The sequence below is a fragment of the Lonchura striata genome, chromosome 18 (assembly GCF_050655825.1).
Source record: "Lonchura striata isolate lonStrDom1 chromosome 18, ASM5065582v1, whole genome shotgun sequence".
In the NCBI taxonomy this organism is placed as follows: Eukaryota; Metazoa; Chordata; class Aves; order Passeriformes; family Estrildidae; genus Lonchura; species Lonchura striata.
Window position 1 is genome coordinate 12,413,887 of NC_140720.1, and position 12,307 is coordinate 12,426,193.

The 12,307-nt window shown below is 50.7% G+C and overlaps 2 protein-coding genes across 2 annotated transcripts; one reads left to right on the forward strand and one right to left on the reverse strand.

Moving 5' to 3' along the window:
- Positions 1-80: 80 nt before the first annotated feature.
- Positions 81-3,026, reverse strand: ADPRM (ADP-ribose/CDP-alcohol diphosphatase, manganese dependent). The gene is made up of 3 exons (XM_021538710.4): positions 2,436-3,026; positions 1,890-2,006; positions 81-1,475 (listed from the first exon to the last, which is right to left on the reverse strand). The coding sequence occupies exons 1-3, from the start codon at positions 2,989-2,991 to the stop codon at positions 1,189-1,191; spliced, it is 960 nt and encodes a 319-aa protein (XP_021394385.3). The 5' UTR covers positions 2,992-3,026; the 3' UTR covers positions 81-1,188.
- A 6-nt stretch (positions 3,027-3,032) lies between these two features.
- SCO1 (synthesis of cytochrome C oxidase 1) lies at positions 3,033-7,332 on the forward strand. The gene is made up of 6 exons (XM_031506406.3): positions 3,033-3,236; positions 3,316-3,406; positions 4,536-4,733; positions 4,931-5,023; positions 5,132-5,247; positions 6,376-7,332. The coding sequence occupies exons 1-6, from the start codon at positions 3,036-3,038 to the stop codon at positions 6,502-6,504; spliced, it is 828 nt and encodes a 275-aa protein (XP_031362266.3). The 5' UTR covers positions 3,033-3,035; the 3' UTR covers positions 6,505-7,332.
- Positions 7,333-12,307: the final 4,975 nt, after the last annotated feature.

A 12,307-nucleotide genomic window follows, 5' to 3' on the forward strand; every position in this document is an offset into this window, starting at 1 on the left:
CCCACTGTCCATCCTGGAGAAGGAAGCACAGGTGAATACACTGGACTCAGGAGCTGGCAGGGACAGAGCCAGGACAGCTTCAGGTGTAACACACAACACTTTTATTTACATGGGTGTCAGATGCCACTCTCAGCATGCTGCAGGAGATCCCAGCTGTGCACACACAGCACAGCCTGTGCAGCATTCCATGGTGCAGCATACATGGTCTCTCTCTCCTTAGGCTCAGCTTTCTCTGAAGATTACTTTAGTCTTTTAAAGCAAAGTTGGAAGACTGAATTAGGCTACAGGCTAGATATATTCTAGCCAGACATGAGACCTTACTGTAATGTTCAAAGAAAATAAATAAATAGAGATGTGGCTGGGCAGGTACAACTCTGCATGCTTTAATGCTCTCTGAGAGAACAGCATTAGGGCTTTTTTTGAGCAATATTTGTTATATGGTTTGTGTTGCTTCTCTTTGGACCGCCACTTTGCTAGGATTCGAGATAAAGAGACCCAGAGAGACCAATGGTATGCTTGTCCAGATAGATTGTATTGCCTGAACGGTTGCAGGGACCAAAGGCCCTGGGCTATTGCCCAGATACAGTTTTATACAGCAAAATTAAGAGATAAGGTCTAAACAATAGAGACAGTGTTCAGCTAAGGCACATCAGAACCACCCCAGGGGCCAGGTCCAATGGGAACTGCTCAGGGGTGGGGAGAAGGGGGTCTACAGAGGAATGCTGAAGCGGGACTTTCCCGAAACAGTGGAGCATACATAAATGTATCTTTTACCTCAGTTTACCATTCCCAAGGCTTTTCTAAATCAATGGGGCATACATGAATGTATCCTTTTCCTCAGTTTACCATTCCCAAGGCCTTTCTAAAACCTTCCTCCACGCTACCATGCCAGCATGATAACAACAGTTTGCATCTTTTCACAGTAGCAATCCAGTCTGGATTGGGTGTTTGAAATGAACATTCTGCATTCCAGTATACTTATTGCAATTACCGGCCTTCTCAATTCTCCAAAAAGAAGTCAGGTGCTCTCTTACAGAAACACAATTTCTAAAATTCTGTATCCAAGAGAAAAACACCTGAGCTAAAGCAATAAGGATCAGCCATGCACAGCTTTCTAAAAGCAAACAGCTGAATCTCCTACATTTTTGTCCGAGTCCTTCCTGAAGAAGAGCAATCTGCATTTGTATTTCAGAAATGCATAACTCTGTCAGGAATTCTGCCCCTTCCTTTGAGTACCAGTTTATCTTCATAGACATACATAGTTCCAAAGGCGTTGCTTTCGGGGGGCGTCTCGATGAGCCCCTCCAAGGTGAGGTGGTGAACTCCGTGAGAGTCCTGGCAGTAGGCGCCGTCGTGCAGGTGCCCCGCGAGGACACACACCACACACCCGTGGGCGTGGATCACTGACAGGGCAGCCTCGTAATTCCAGGCCAGGCAAACCCCGTTGGAAGCGGAGGGATGGATGGGTACGTGAGCTGCAGTCCGGAGGGAAAGAAATACATAGTTAAACGGTACCAAAGCTGCTCATGGTTGGGAACTTCAGCCATCCCACTGAGTACAGAAAGCTCGCCCCCAGAGTGAGGTGTGGTTGCTGTTCTGCTCTTTCAGGGGTTCCATCTGTACCTCAGCAGACCAACTACAGCTAACATATACGGGCTAGCTTTTTTTTTTCTCTCGTATTTCATGGGAGTTGTGCTGGTTTTGCATTAATTGGTATTTGGAAAGGAGGGAAGAAACCACCCACAGAAATGAGTTTTCTGAGAGGAGCTGCTGAGAGCTTCCTTTGTACAACCCCATCAAACACAGGGGTTGGAACCAGATTAGCTTTAAGCACCCTTCTAACACAAACCATTCTGATTGTCTATTTATCTCCCTCCGTATTTACCTACCCATAACTATAACCTTTTCTTGGTTTTCATCAGAGAACTTGAGGACTTCATCAAACCAGTCCAGCTGGGCTTGACTAAATCCTCCATTAAATGCTACAAAATGAGGTTCTTTGAGCCCTGCAATGAAGAAGAAGGTTAGGCACAAACGCATACACCTCCCATGCCTACTCTATTTGCCTTAGGTCAATCTGCTGATGGTTGGTTTACTCTCACAACCTTTGGGGCTTTTTTTTTGCATTCCCTGGATCAGAATTCCAGCCCCCTTGCACAAAGATTATTTGTTGATATTTTCAGGAATTTTGGCCACACTACCCAAACAGGGTTCCCACTGTTGTGTTTCCCCGCGGCATGGGACAGGATGGGCACAACTCGGTGCTCTGCGGGGCACAGAGCAGGGCACCGCGGCAGCACCGGGGCGGGGATGGGCAGGGAAGCGACGGAGCTGGTTATCAACGGGGCACACGATGCTGTCATCCCGCTGTCAGCACCGGCAGCTCCGCACAGCCAAGCTTCGGCCGCCCGCGCCCCGGCCAAGCCCGGAGGTACCTTCGGGGCTGTTGAGATCATCGTTGTGGTTCTTCTCCCGCAGCAGCCGCAGGGACTCCTGGCAGCGGGGGCTGCCGGGGTCCCTGCCCAGGGTGCTGGTGTCGTAGCTGTCGAGCACGACGAGGCGGAGCCGCGGGGCCGGGCTGCAGTGATACGCGTGGCACTCCGGGTCCGCGGGCCCGTGCGAGCCCGCCGCGGCCCGGCTGTACAGCCCGCTGCGCGCCAGCCGGGCCCGGCTGAAGTTGTAGAGCTCGTGGTTGCCCCAGGCGTGGTGCACCGGCACCGAGAGCTGCCCCAGCACCTCCAGCACCCGCTGCAAGGCGCTCTCGGCCTCGCCGCGCCGGGCGTTCTGCCCGTCGATGCAATCGCCCAGCTGCAGCACCAAGCCTACGGGCGGGCTCTCCCCGGCCCACTCCCGCACCGCCTCCCGCAGCAAGCGCAGGCTGTGCCGGTAGTAGCGCCGCCGGCAGCCGCCGAAGTCGTGCCCGTCCTCCGCGTCCGCGAACTGCACGTCAGCCACCAGCCCAAGGGCGAGGCGCGGCGGCGCGGCCTGCATGGCGGAGCGGGCGGGCCGGAAGGGGCGGCGCGCCCGGCGGCAGCATGGCGGCGCTGTGGCGGCTGCGGGCGGCCGCGGGGCTGTGGCGGCTGCTGGGCCGGGCCGTGCCGGGCCGGGCCGGGCCGGGCTGGGCCGAGCGGGGCTGGGCCGTGCCGTGCCGGGCCGAGCCGGGCTGGGCGCTGCCGCCCGCTCCCCGCAGCCGCCCGCTGGCGCAGCGGTCGGGCCGCGGGCCGCGGCACGGGCGGGTGAGGGAGCGCGGCGCGGGCAGCGCGGGCCGGGCGCGGGCGGGCCCCGGGCGGTCACCAGAGCCTTGTCCCCCCGCAGGTCGTGTCCTGGAGGTCGCTGGCGGCCACCGTGGTGCTGGGCGGGGGGCTGCTGGCCGCAATGAAGGTGATGAAGCGGCGCAAGGAGGAGAGTGAGTGCGGGGCTGCGCGTTTCGCGCTCGGACGACGCGGTGGTCGTGTTTGTATGGTGGGGGTTTTGAGTTCTGTGAAAAACGCCAATCACTCGGTTTTTAAAAATTTGCTGCAAGTTTAATAATAATGAAATGGGTATAAAAATAGTAATTGTGAAAAATGTATACTTTCTGATTGGCTTCTCACAAATGTTACGATGAATATTATATGTGTAATGTTAGAAAGTTATGTTGTGTTAGTTCTCTTAAGTAGTGGGTTAAATGTAGTTTTAGGTTACAACATAATGTTAAAATAGAAGCTCTGTGATAGAGAATTTGTTACAAGCTCAAGCGAGAAGATGGGATAATCAAGAGACTCTTTACACAGAGATGTCAGCCCAAGGGGGCCCATAAAAACTTACTTCTTCCTGATCAGAAAAGACAAACATTTTTCCACCTTCTCTCCGTCTTTATGGAACCACCAGGGTTAAGGGGAAGAAGTTGACAAAAACCAGAAAAGTTCTTAATTTGCAAGGAATTTATGCATCCAGTATGAATATATGAATATGCAACAGGCTATTGCTTTTAAGGTTATTCCTTAAAATACATGAAGTGCAGCAAAGATTTTCAAAAATCTTTTCAAAAATAGGCTGTGCCAGCCTATGCAGCACAGACATGGAGCTGGGTGTTGTGGGCTCCTTGGGTTCCTGGTTCATGTGCAAACCGTGAGCTTTGCCTGCTCCTGCAGCAACTGCCCACACATTTCCTTTTCTTGGATTTCACACTTTTCCTTTACAGTTGAAAACACAGGCAATGCAGCTTTTAGTGTATTGTTCACTTTTCAACAGATGCTGGTTTTGCTGTTTCACAGCAGGCTAGATATCTTGTCTTTATTTTTTCCCTTTTTAAACAAAAATGCGGTTGGGTAACAATGAAAGATAATATCATGTTTCAAAGGAATTTAGTGATATATTTGATTTTGTCCAAAAGGAGCTCTTTCTGGAAGGCATGTGCACGTTGGGTTTCTGCATGACAGGTGTTGGTGGATCTTGAAGTGACCCTGAGCAGTGTCTGACTTGGCTGCTCCCAGGGCTTGGAAGCATTGTGCCTTGTGGCATGGGTGTGTTTGATTCCCGCTTGTGTTTTGTAGAACTGGAGAAGGAGCGAAACCGAGGCATTGGGAAGCCCCTGTTGGGAGGGCCCTTCTCCCTTGTCAGTCATGAGGGACAGCCCAGGACCAACAAGGACTACATTGGCCAGTGGGTGCTGATCTACTTTGGCTTCACTCACTGCCCTGACATCTGCCCTGATGAACTGGAGAAAATGATTGCAGTGGTGGATGAAATCGGTATGGGAATTCAGACACAGAGCCTTGCATCTCATGGCACTTGCTTCCTTCACAAATTACAGAAATAAAACTGCACAAAATGGTCTAGTCACTTGGGGTGGGCTTGGATTGATGTTTCATGGCTGTGAGCTTGTTTGAAGGAAGATGAGAGATGATACCTGGTTTTATAAAATAAATACTAATTGTTAATACCACAGATCGAATTCCGTCTTTGCCTAATCTGACCCCACTCTTCATCACCATCGATCCTGAGAGGGACAGCCAAGAAGCCATTGCCAGATATGTTAAAGGTATTCCTGCTTGCTTCCCCTGTGTCTCATAGCATGTAGAGCACTAAAAAGGAGTGTCTTGAAGGAATTATTTTCACCAAAATGTGTAAATGTCTTCTTTCTATCTAGAATTTTCTCCGAAGCTGGTGGGATTGACTGGTAGCAAGGCACAGATTGACCAAGTGGCTAAAGCATACCGTGTGTACTACAGCGAAGGGCCCAAGGATGAGGACAACGATTACATAGTGAGTAAAAGCAGCCTTTGCTTACTGAAAGACTGTGGATAAGAGCAGCACGTACATTTTAGAACTGGCTACTGGATCTTTACTGAAGTCCTGTGTGCAGTTGTGTGTTCACCTGTCAGAACCACAGTGCCCTCCTACAAGCTCAGCACCTTACCAAAGTGTGTTCTGAACAATCCCAGAAATGCAGACAGTAGCACAGGAACTAGCAAGCCTGGCAATAGTTGAATTTCTTTCTGATCTGTAACATACTTGACTGGCTCTTTTTCTACGTGCTCCAAAGTTGCTGTGATTTGTCATTTCTAATGCATCTGAACTCAGACCACAGCTGTATTGCAGTCCTGATCAATCATGGCTTCCAGCGCCAGAACTCTGTGTCTTTGCTGAGAAAGGTGTTGTCACGATTAGGTGCAGACAGCGCTTGTAGCGTCATTTAAATAAATTTGCAGTGGAGTTAATTTTGATACAAATCCAATCGGAATATCCGGGATGTGCATGGGTGAGGCTGCTTCGGTGTGCCGGCAGGGGGCACGCCTGTCCCGCACGTCCCTGTATCCCACTGCCGATCCCAATCCCGCATTTCCCTGTATCCCACTGCCGATCCCAATCCCGCATTTCCTGTATCCCACTGCCTGTTCCAATCCCGCATTTCCCTGTATCCCACTGCCGATCCCAATTCCTCATGTCCCTGTATCCCACTGCCGATCCCAATCCCGCATTTCCCTGTGTTCCACTGCTGATCCCAATCCCGCATTTCCTGTATCCCACTGCCGATCCCAATCCCGCATTTCCCTGTGTTCCACTGCTGGTCCGGATCCCGATACCACATTTCTCTGTGTCTCAGTTCCACAGTTCTCTGTATCTCAGTGCTGGTCCCAGTCCCACAGTTCCCTATATCCCACTGCTGGCCCTATCCCACTGCTTGTCTTGACCCTGATCCCACAGTTACCTGTATCCCACTGCTTGTCTTGACCCTGATCCCACAGTTACCTGTATCCCACTGCTTGTCTTGACCCTGATCCCAGTTCCCTGTGTCCCACTGCTGGCCCCAGCCCAGTGCCACATTTCCCCTCTGAGCTGTGTGGTGTGATGCTGTGGTCTCTCACCACGCCTCGCTGTGCTCTCTGGCAGGTGGATCACACAATAATTATGTACCTCCTCGGCCCCGATGGTGACTTTGTGGACTACTATGGCCAGAATAAGAAGAGTGCTGAGATTTCGGCTTCTGTTGCTGCACACATGAGAAAATACACACCCTAAAGCAGGAGGTCCTCAGAGATTGCTGTGAATGTCACCTGTGGGATTAGCTGTGATTGGACATTGGAGTTAAAGCAGAAGCACACGAGTGTAACATCCTGTCAAGCTGGTCTCCTTCCAAATAAGAAAGGTTATCCATGTTTCTGCAAATTCCCATTACCAAAAATCTCTATAGAGCTTTCCCCATGGATATAATTTTCAACAAGATCTCGGGTACAGAATAAAATTTGGGACTTCTCTGAAACATTGCTGGGAGCAAAGGATGGAAAGCACTTCTCTCTTGGGAAGAACGTGTGTGTTGCTGGGAAAATATTGCTGGTAGAAAAATTGCTGGTCTGGCAAGGACAGCAGTCACTGCAGGAGGATTATTTGATGCAAAGCCATTACTTGATGGGGCCATGGCATTCTCAGAGGAGCTCTGCCCTCTGGTTTCTCTGCACTGTTTTGCCTTCTAAGAAAGGCAGTTGCACTCCTAGAACAGAGGAGCCTTAAGAGTGCTTCTTTATCCAGGTTAAGAAGGTGAAGAGCACTGAAAGGACTGGCAGTTTCCACACATGGGACCAGCCTGTAGCGAACCTGATCATTTCATCTGAATGCAGAAATGAAATGTCTTTTCCTGGTGGTTCTTCCACGTGAACACTGTTCACTTATAAAGAAAAGAGAATTGAGTTGCAAATAGGTTTTTCTTCTGGTGAAGATGATGGTGTGTGTAGTTGCTCTGCTTGTGCTAGGAGAAGGGTGGAGGGGGGCTGTGTCCATGCACAGGGCTGGTAATCAGATACATTTTATGCAGTGCAGCATTTGAAAATAAAGATTGATTTGTATAGGCAATATATATTTTTATTTCCTTAGGTTTGACTAGAATGTCATCAGAATTTTGTATACCAGTCAAACTTCATATTCTTGCTCTGCTTTCCTTCCTTTTAGAAAGCAGTATTTATTTCTAGTTGTGCACATCAGGAGCTGAATGTGCTTTTTTAAGCTGAATCTTAGAGAATGGCCCACAGGACACAAACCAGAACAGCTCTTGGTGTGAGTTCCAGAGGGTCTTAGACTGAACACAGATATTCCTGCAGGTAGCATTGTTGTTCTCCTGAGTGTGGGGGTTGGAACAGGAAATTCCCATCACAGGGAAGGTGCAAAGCCTGTGGAAAATTTCTGTCTTTGCCAAATTATGAAAAACAGTAAACTTCACCTGTTTCAGGGCAGTGACATCTCATGAATTTTTATACAAATTGGATACTTGTTCTCTTCCATGGGTTTCACCTTCAGGTCTGCATTTGTTTGATCCCTTGTGATTTGTTTGTGTTTGTGGAGTCCTCAGGGCCCATCTCTGCCCCATCTCTTACCATCCTGTGGCTGTGCTCTGCAAAAATCAGACAAATCAGCCTTTGTCTGCCCTTCTCAAGGTCTCTGTTGTCACATCAGGCCTGTATTTTAAATATTGCTGCAGTTTGTTAGGGCCAAATATCTTTTCTGCACAGAGGGACAGTCTGGAAAATCACGATTGTATGAAGCAATGGTAAGTAAAAATAAAACAAATCAGTTAGAAGCACCTGCTCAGAAGAAAGAATTGGTGTTGCAGCTGAGCCAAGTTAAAGCAGAATTTGGACAAGGCAAACCACTGTCCTGAGGCTTTGCAAATTCAGTACATGACCTGCAGCCAGGGAAGAGTCACCTGTTACACTGATTTTTCTAAAGCTCATTTGCAGCTGACTCGTACCACAGAGACAAATACAGATTCCTCTCTTCTCCCAAATGTTTTGGCAGCAGTGCCGTGTCCTTTTCCTTGTCTTTCTGTGCCCTGAAAGGCAGAACCAGCTGACCCAGGAAGCTTGTGGCAGACAGTGGGGAGTGTGGCAAAGGCCCAGAAAGATTTCAGATGGAGTGACCTGTCCCTTGCCTCATGGCAGTGGGAGCAATTCATGTCCTGCTTTTTCAGCCTTCCAATTTGACCATGTAAATCACTTTTCCCTTGGCTTTTCCAGGAGGGAGACTTTCTTTGGAAGTGAGGAGTTTTATTTTTGTTGTTGTGGTTGGTTGTGGGATTTTGTTGTTCTCTGGCTTTTTTTTTTCTTTATTTGGAGTTTTGTTTGTTTATTAAAACAAAGAAAAATGTCCTTTAGGCAACTGCTAGGATTTTCCTGCCCTGTTCAGTGACAGCAGGGAGCACAGTTGTGTTCCCTGCATGTTTAGGAGGCCCAAGGGTTTTGCTAAGTGCTCACTGGGAGGAGACAGAGCTGGTCAAGGAGGGGAAGGGAATGTGCTGGAGGTGCTTGGAGATGTCAGCAGACATTTCAATATTTCAATTTTGTCAGCAGACAGCCAACATTTTTCCAGTCCAGTATTAGAAATGAAGCAAACTCCCTCTGTACTCCTTGTACCCAAATTCCCTGTGTCCCCCCATGAGGAGGGAGCTCAGCTCTGGCAGGAAGGTTTGGGACAGGGCTGCTCTCTTGGGGCTGAGCTGCCCAAGTGGGTCTCCTCTCTGGAAACTGCACCAGGTGACAGGTTTCATTTGGGAAGCAGATTTGTCAGAGCCTGGTGCTGTGTTCCCCAAGGCCTGCAGGGACCCCTGGGTACCCCAGGGACAGGGGGGTGACAAGCACAGTCCTGGCAGGGGCCAATCCACAGAGCTCTGCTGTGTGTGCCCACAGCACACCCAGCCCTGGCCTGGAAATTCCAGTGGAAATCAGCATCTCCTCTGAAGGGCTGACATCCATAACCCCAGCTGAGGAGCTGCTGCCATCCCAGGCTGGGGACCAGTGACAAGATGTCTGAGGAATGTGGATTGGCTCCATTTGTCTACCCAAGGAAGGCAACACATTCCTCATGTGCTGCCTGCATAGCCCATGGAGGGGCTCAGCTAATGAGTGATACTTAAGCCACAGGGCTGAAGCTTGGCTGTTCTAGGAATGTTCTCAGCACCAGCATGGGCAGAATCAGGGCCTGAAGAGGTGCAGAGTCTTTGTCCTAAATAATTGCAAAGGCCCTGTGTTGCATTTTCAGTCCAGATCATGGAAGCACTCAGATAAGAAGGACTCTCAGGAGGTCTGTAGTCCAACCTCCTGGTGCAGCCACCCAGGGCCACTTCATCCTTCACAGCCTGAGGAAGAAAGCAAGCCTTCCTCACCTCCAGCTTGGTTCAGGGTCATGTGTGGATGGAGATGTTGTTCCTCTTTCTCCCCTTCTGCAGTGCCTTTGAAGATATCTACATTTTCTGAGCCTTCTCTCACTTGGTCAGACTTGCCTGGTCCCAGCACCGACCTGGCATTCCTAAGATGTGCTTCCATCAGCCCACAGCCAGGATCTGGGACGAATGAAGCTCTCACATGATCTTCAGTGAACTGCAGGATGGAGCTGGAGGCTGAGAATTGAGTTGGGCTCTTCACCAGCTCTCTGCAAATCAGTTTTCAGTCAGGTGGAACAAGCAATGCACGGACTGATGAGGAGTCAGACAGAGCTGGGAACAGCCTGTCCCAGTGCACTGAGGTTGCTGGTTGCAACCAAGGCTTTCCAGCCCCTGCTGCTGAAGCAGTGTACCCACCTGGAGCTTCCAGGAGCTGTGGCTCCAGCAGTGTGTGCTGGGGCTGCTCAGGAGCTCCCCAGCCTTGGGGCAGTGAGTGTGTACTCAGTGAAGCAGATGTGCTGGTCTGTGCTGCAAGGGGAATGGCCACAATCCTTGCTTTAGACATGAACTGACAAGTCCCAAGATTTACTGGACTGCTCTTAGTTTTGGTGGCCTAAAAGGAAAGGCAAAAAGCTGACTATCTGACTGCTAGAAGAGAATTTTAAAGTTTGGTTTGGTTCAACTGGAAAGTGATGTTTTTTAAGGGAAGTTATACTGGTGGTGGAGTGTCTAGCCCCTGACTTCTAGCAGCTCTACATCAGTTGTACATGTTGCTGTGAAGATTTGTGCTGGGGAGACCTGGGCAGGAATGATTGCACCTGTCTCTGTGCAAGAGCCAACTCATTCCATGTTTTAAGCTCTGTATTACTAATTTAATAAAGCAGGTTCCTTCAGCGTGCCAGGGAACTTACTCAGCTGCAGCTTACAAAACCTTCTTGTTCTCCCGAAGTTCTTTGTGCAAAAATAGATAGACACCAACCAGTAAATCCACCTTTAATTTGCAGGGGTATATTGAGCTCTGATTGTGCCCTTTTCTGAATGAAGGGCAGCAATAAAAGCTCCCTGGCAGCCCCAGGATGGGATGAGAGAGCCTTGCAAGGCAATGTGGCTCGTGGTGACAGCACCCTCGTGACCTTCACCTCAGGACAGCTCCGTGTGTGCTGTGATGCTGGCAGCACAGAGCAGCAGATGTACCTGCAGTGGTACACTGCAGGCTCAGTGCTCAGTGCCACTTGTTTTCCTGCACTCTGCTCCCACCTGGACACCTGAACCAGCAAGAGAAAACCAGGACAGTGGCTCTTGCTGCCTGAGGCTTCTCTTTGTTCTGCTTCCACAGCTGGGGAACCTAGCCAGCAGTGTGGCCAAGGAGAGCTGGGTTGGTACCAGCCATGCTGTGGCCAGGGAGAGCTGGGTCTGTACCAGCCGTGCTGTGGCCAGCAGGACCAGGAGAGTGACCACCCCAGTGCTGGGCACTGCTGAGGCACCTCGAGTGCTCTGTCCAGTTCTGAGTCCCCATGACAACAAAGGCATGGAGGGGATGGAGCGTGTCCAGAGAAGGGGATGGAGCTGGGAGAGAGTCTGGGGCACCAGGAGGGGCTGAGGGAGCTGGGAAGGGGCTCAGGCTGGAGAAAAGGAGCTCCGGGGGGATCCTGTGGCTCTGCACAGCTCCTGCCAGGAGGGGACAGCCGGGGTGGGTCGGGCTCTGCTCCAGGGAACAGGGACAGGAGGAGTGGGAACAGCCTCAGGCTGGGCTAGGGCAGGCTCAGGGTGGACATCAAGAGGAAATTCTTCACTGAAAGGATGGTCAAACACCCTGGCTGCCCAGGGAGGTGGTGGAATCCCCATCCCTGGAGGTATCTAAGGAAGGCCTGGATGTGGCACTCAGTGCTCTGGGCTGGCTGACAAGGTGGGCATCGTTCAGAAGTGGACTTGATCTTGGAGGTCTTTTCCAACCCCAATAATTGTGCGGGTGAGGTCCAGTCCTCTTGCCTTGAGCATGCCTGGGAGCAGGAAATGTCCTTTCTGAATTACAGTGGCAATTTGGTGTCAGGACAGAGCCCCAGCCTGCTCACTGGCCTGGGGTGCCTCAGCTTTTTGCTCCCAGCACACCCAATGTGCTGAGTTCAAAGGGCCGATCACAAGGGATGTGTGCTAAAATAAGCTTTTCCCTCATCCTCCGGGCTTAGGGGGATTCTAGGAATTCATGGTTCATGAGATATGTGGCTGTGGTGTCCATTTTTAGTGACCTTAAATGAAATTAAGGGCAACATGAAACATGTTTTTCAAAACTCTAGTGCCAATGGCTCTGCAGCAAGCCCACAGGGTCTGCTCTCATCAGGCCAACACAAACAGGCTCAGCCTCTTCTTGAAGGGGGTGACATCCCCTGTGCTGTGGCAGCAGCTGCAGGTGCCCCAGGGTGCCCCAGCTCGGAGTGGTGCTGTGGGAGGTGGCAGGAGCTGTTTGGGGAGGAGGAGGGGGCTTCTGCCTTCACACAAGGCTTGTTGGCTTCGTTCTGCTGAGGGAAGGCTGGTCCTGCAGCCTTGGGTGAGTGTCCATGCAAGGCAGAGAGCAAACGGGGGTTCCTCAACAGTGACAGATGACCAGGACAGCCAGAAGAGTTCAGGATGGAGGAGACCCTTCCTCTCCTGCACCAGGAGCTCGCTCCAGCTGTGCAC

What these genes read in the sequence shown, in the direction of transcription:
- ADPRM (XM_021538710.4), bottom strand. Translation starts at nt 2,991, where the DNA reads ATGCAGGCCGCGCCGCCGCGCCTCGCCCTTGGGCTGGTGGCTGACGTG. An exon ending in TGATCTCAACAGCCCCGAAG is followed by an intron (nt 2,007 to 2,435) that starts GTACCTCCGGGC and finishes TCTTCATTGCAG; the next exon opens with GGCTCAAAGAACCTCATTTT. An exon ending in AGAAAAGGTTATAGTTATGG is followed by an intron (nt 1,476 to 1,889) that starts GTAGGTAAATAC and finishes TCCGGACTGCAG; the next exon opens with CTCACGTACCCATCCATCCC.
- SCO1 (XM_031506406.3), top strand. Translation starts at nt 3,036, where the DNA reads ATGGCGGCGCTGTGGCGGCTGCGGGCGGCCGCGGGGCTGTGGCGGCTG. An exon ending in TGCAGTGGTGGATGAAATCG is followed by an intron (nt 4,734 to 4,930) that starts GTATGGGAATTC and finishes TTAATACCACAG; the next exon opens with ATCGAATTCCGTCTTTGCCT. An exon ending in CATTGCCAGATATGTTAAAG is followed by an intron (nt 5,024 to 5,131) that starts GTATTCCTGCTT and finishes CTTTCTATCTAG; the next exon opens with AATTTTCTCCGAAGCTGGTG.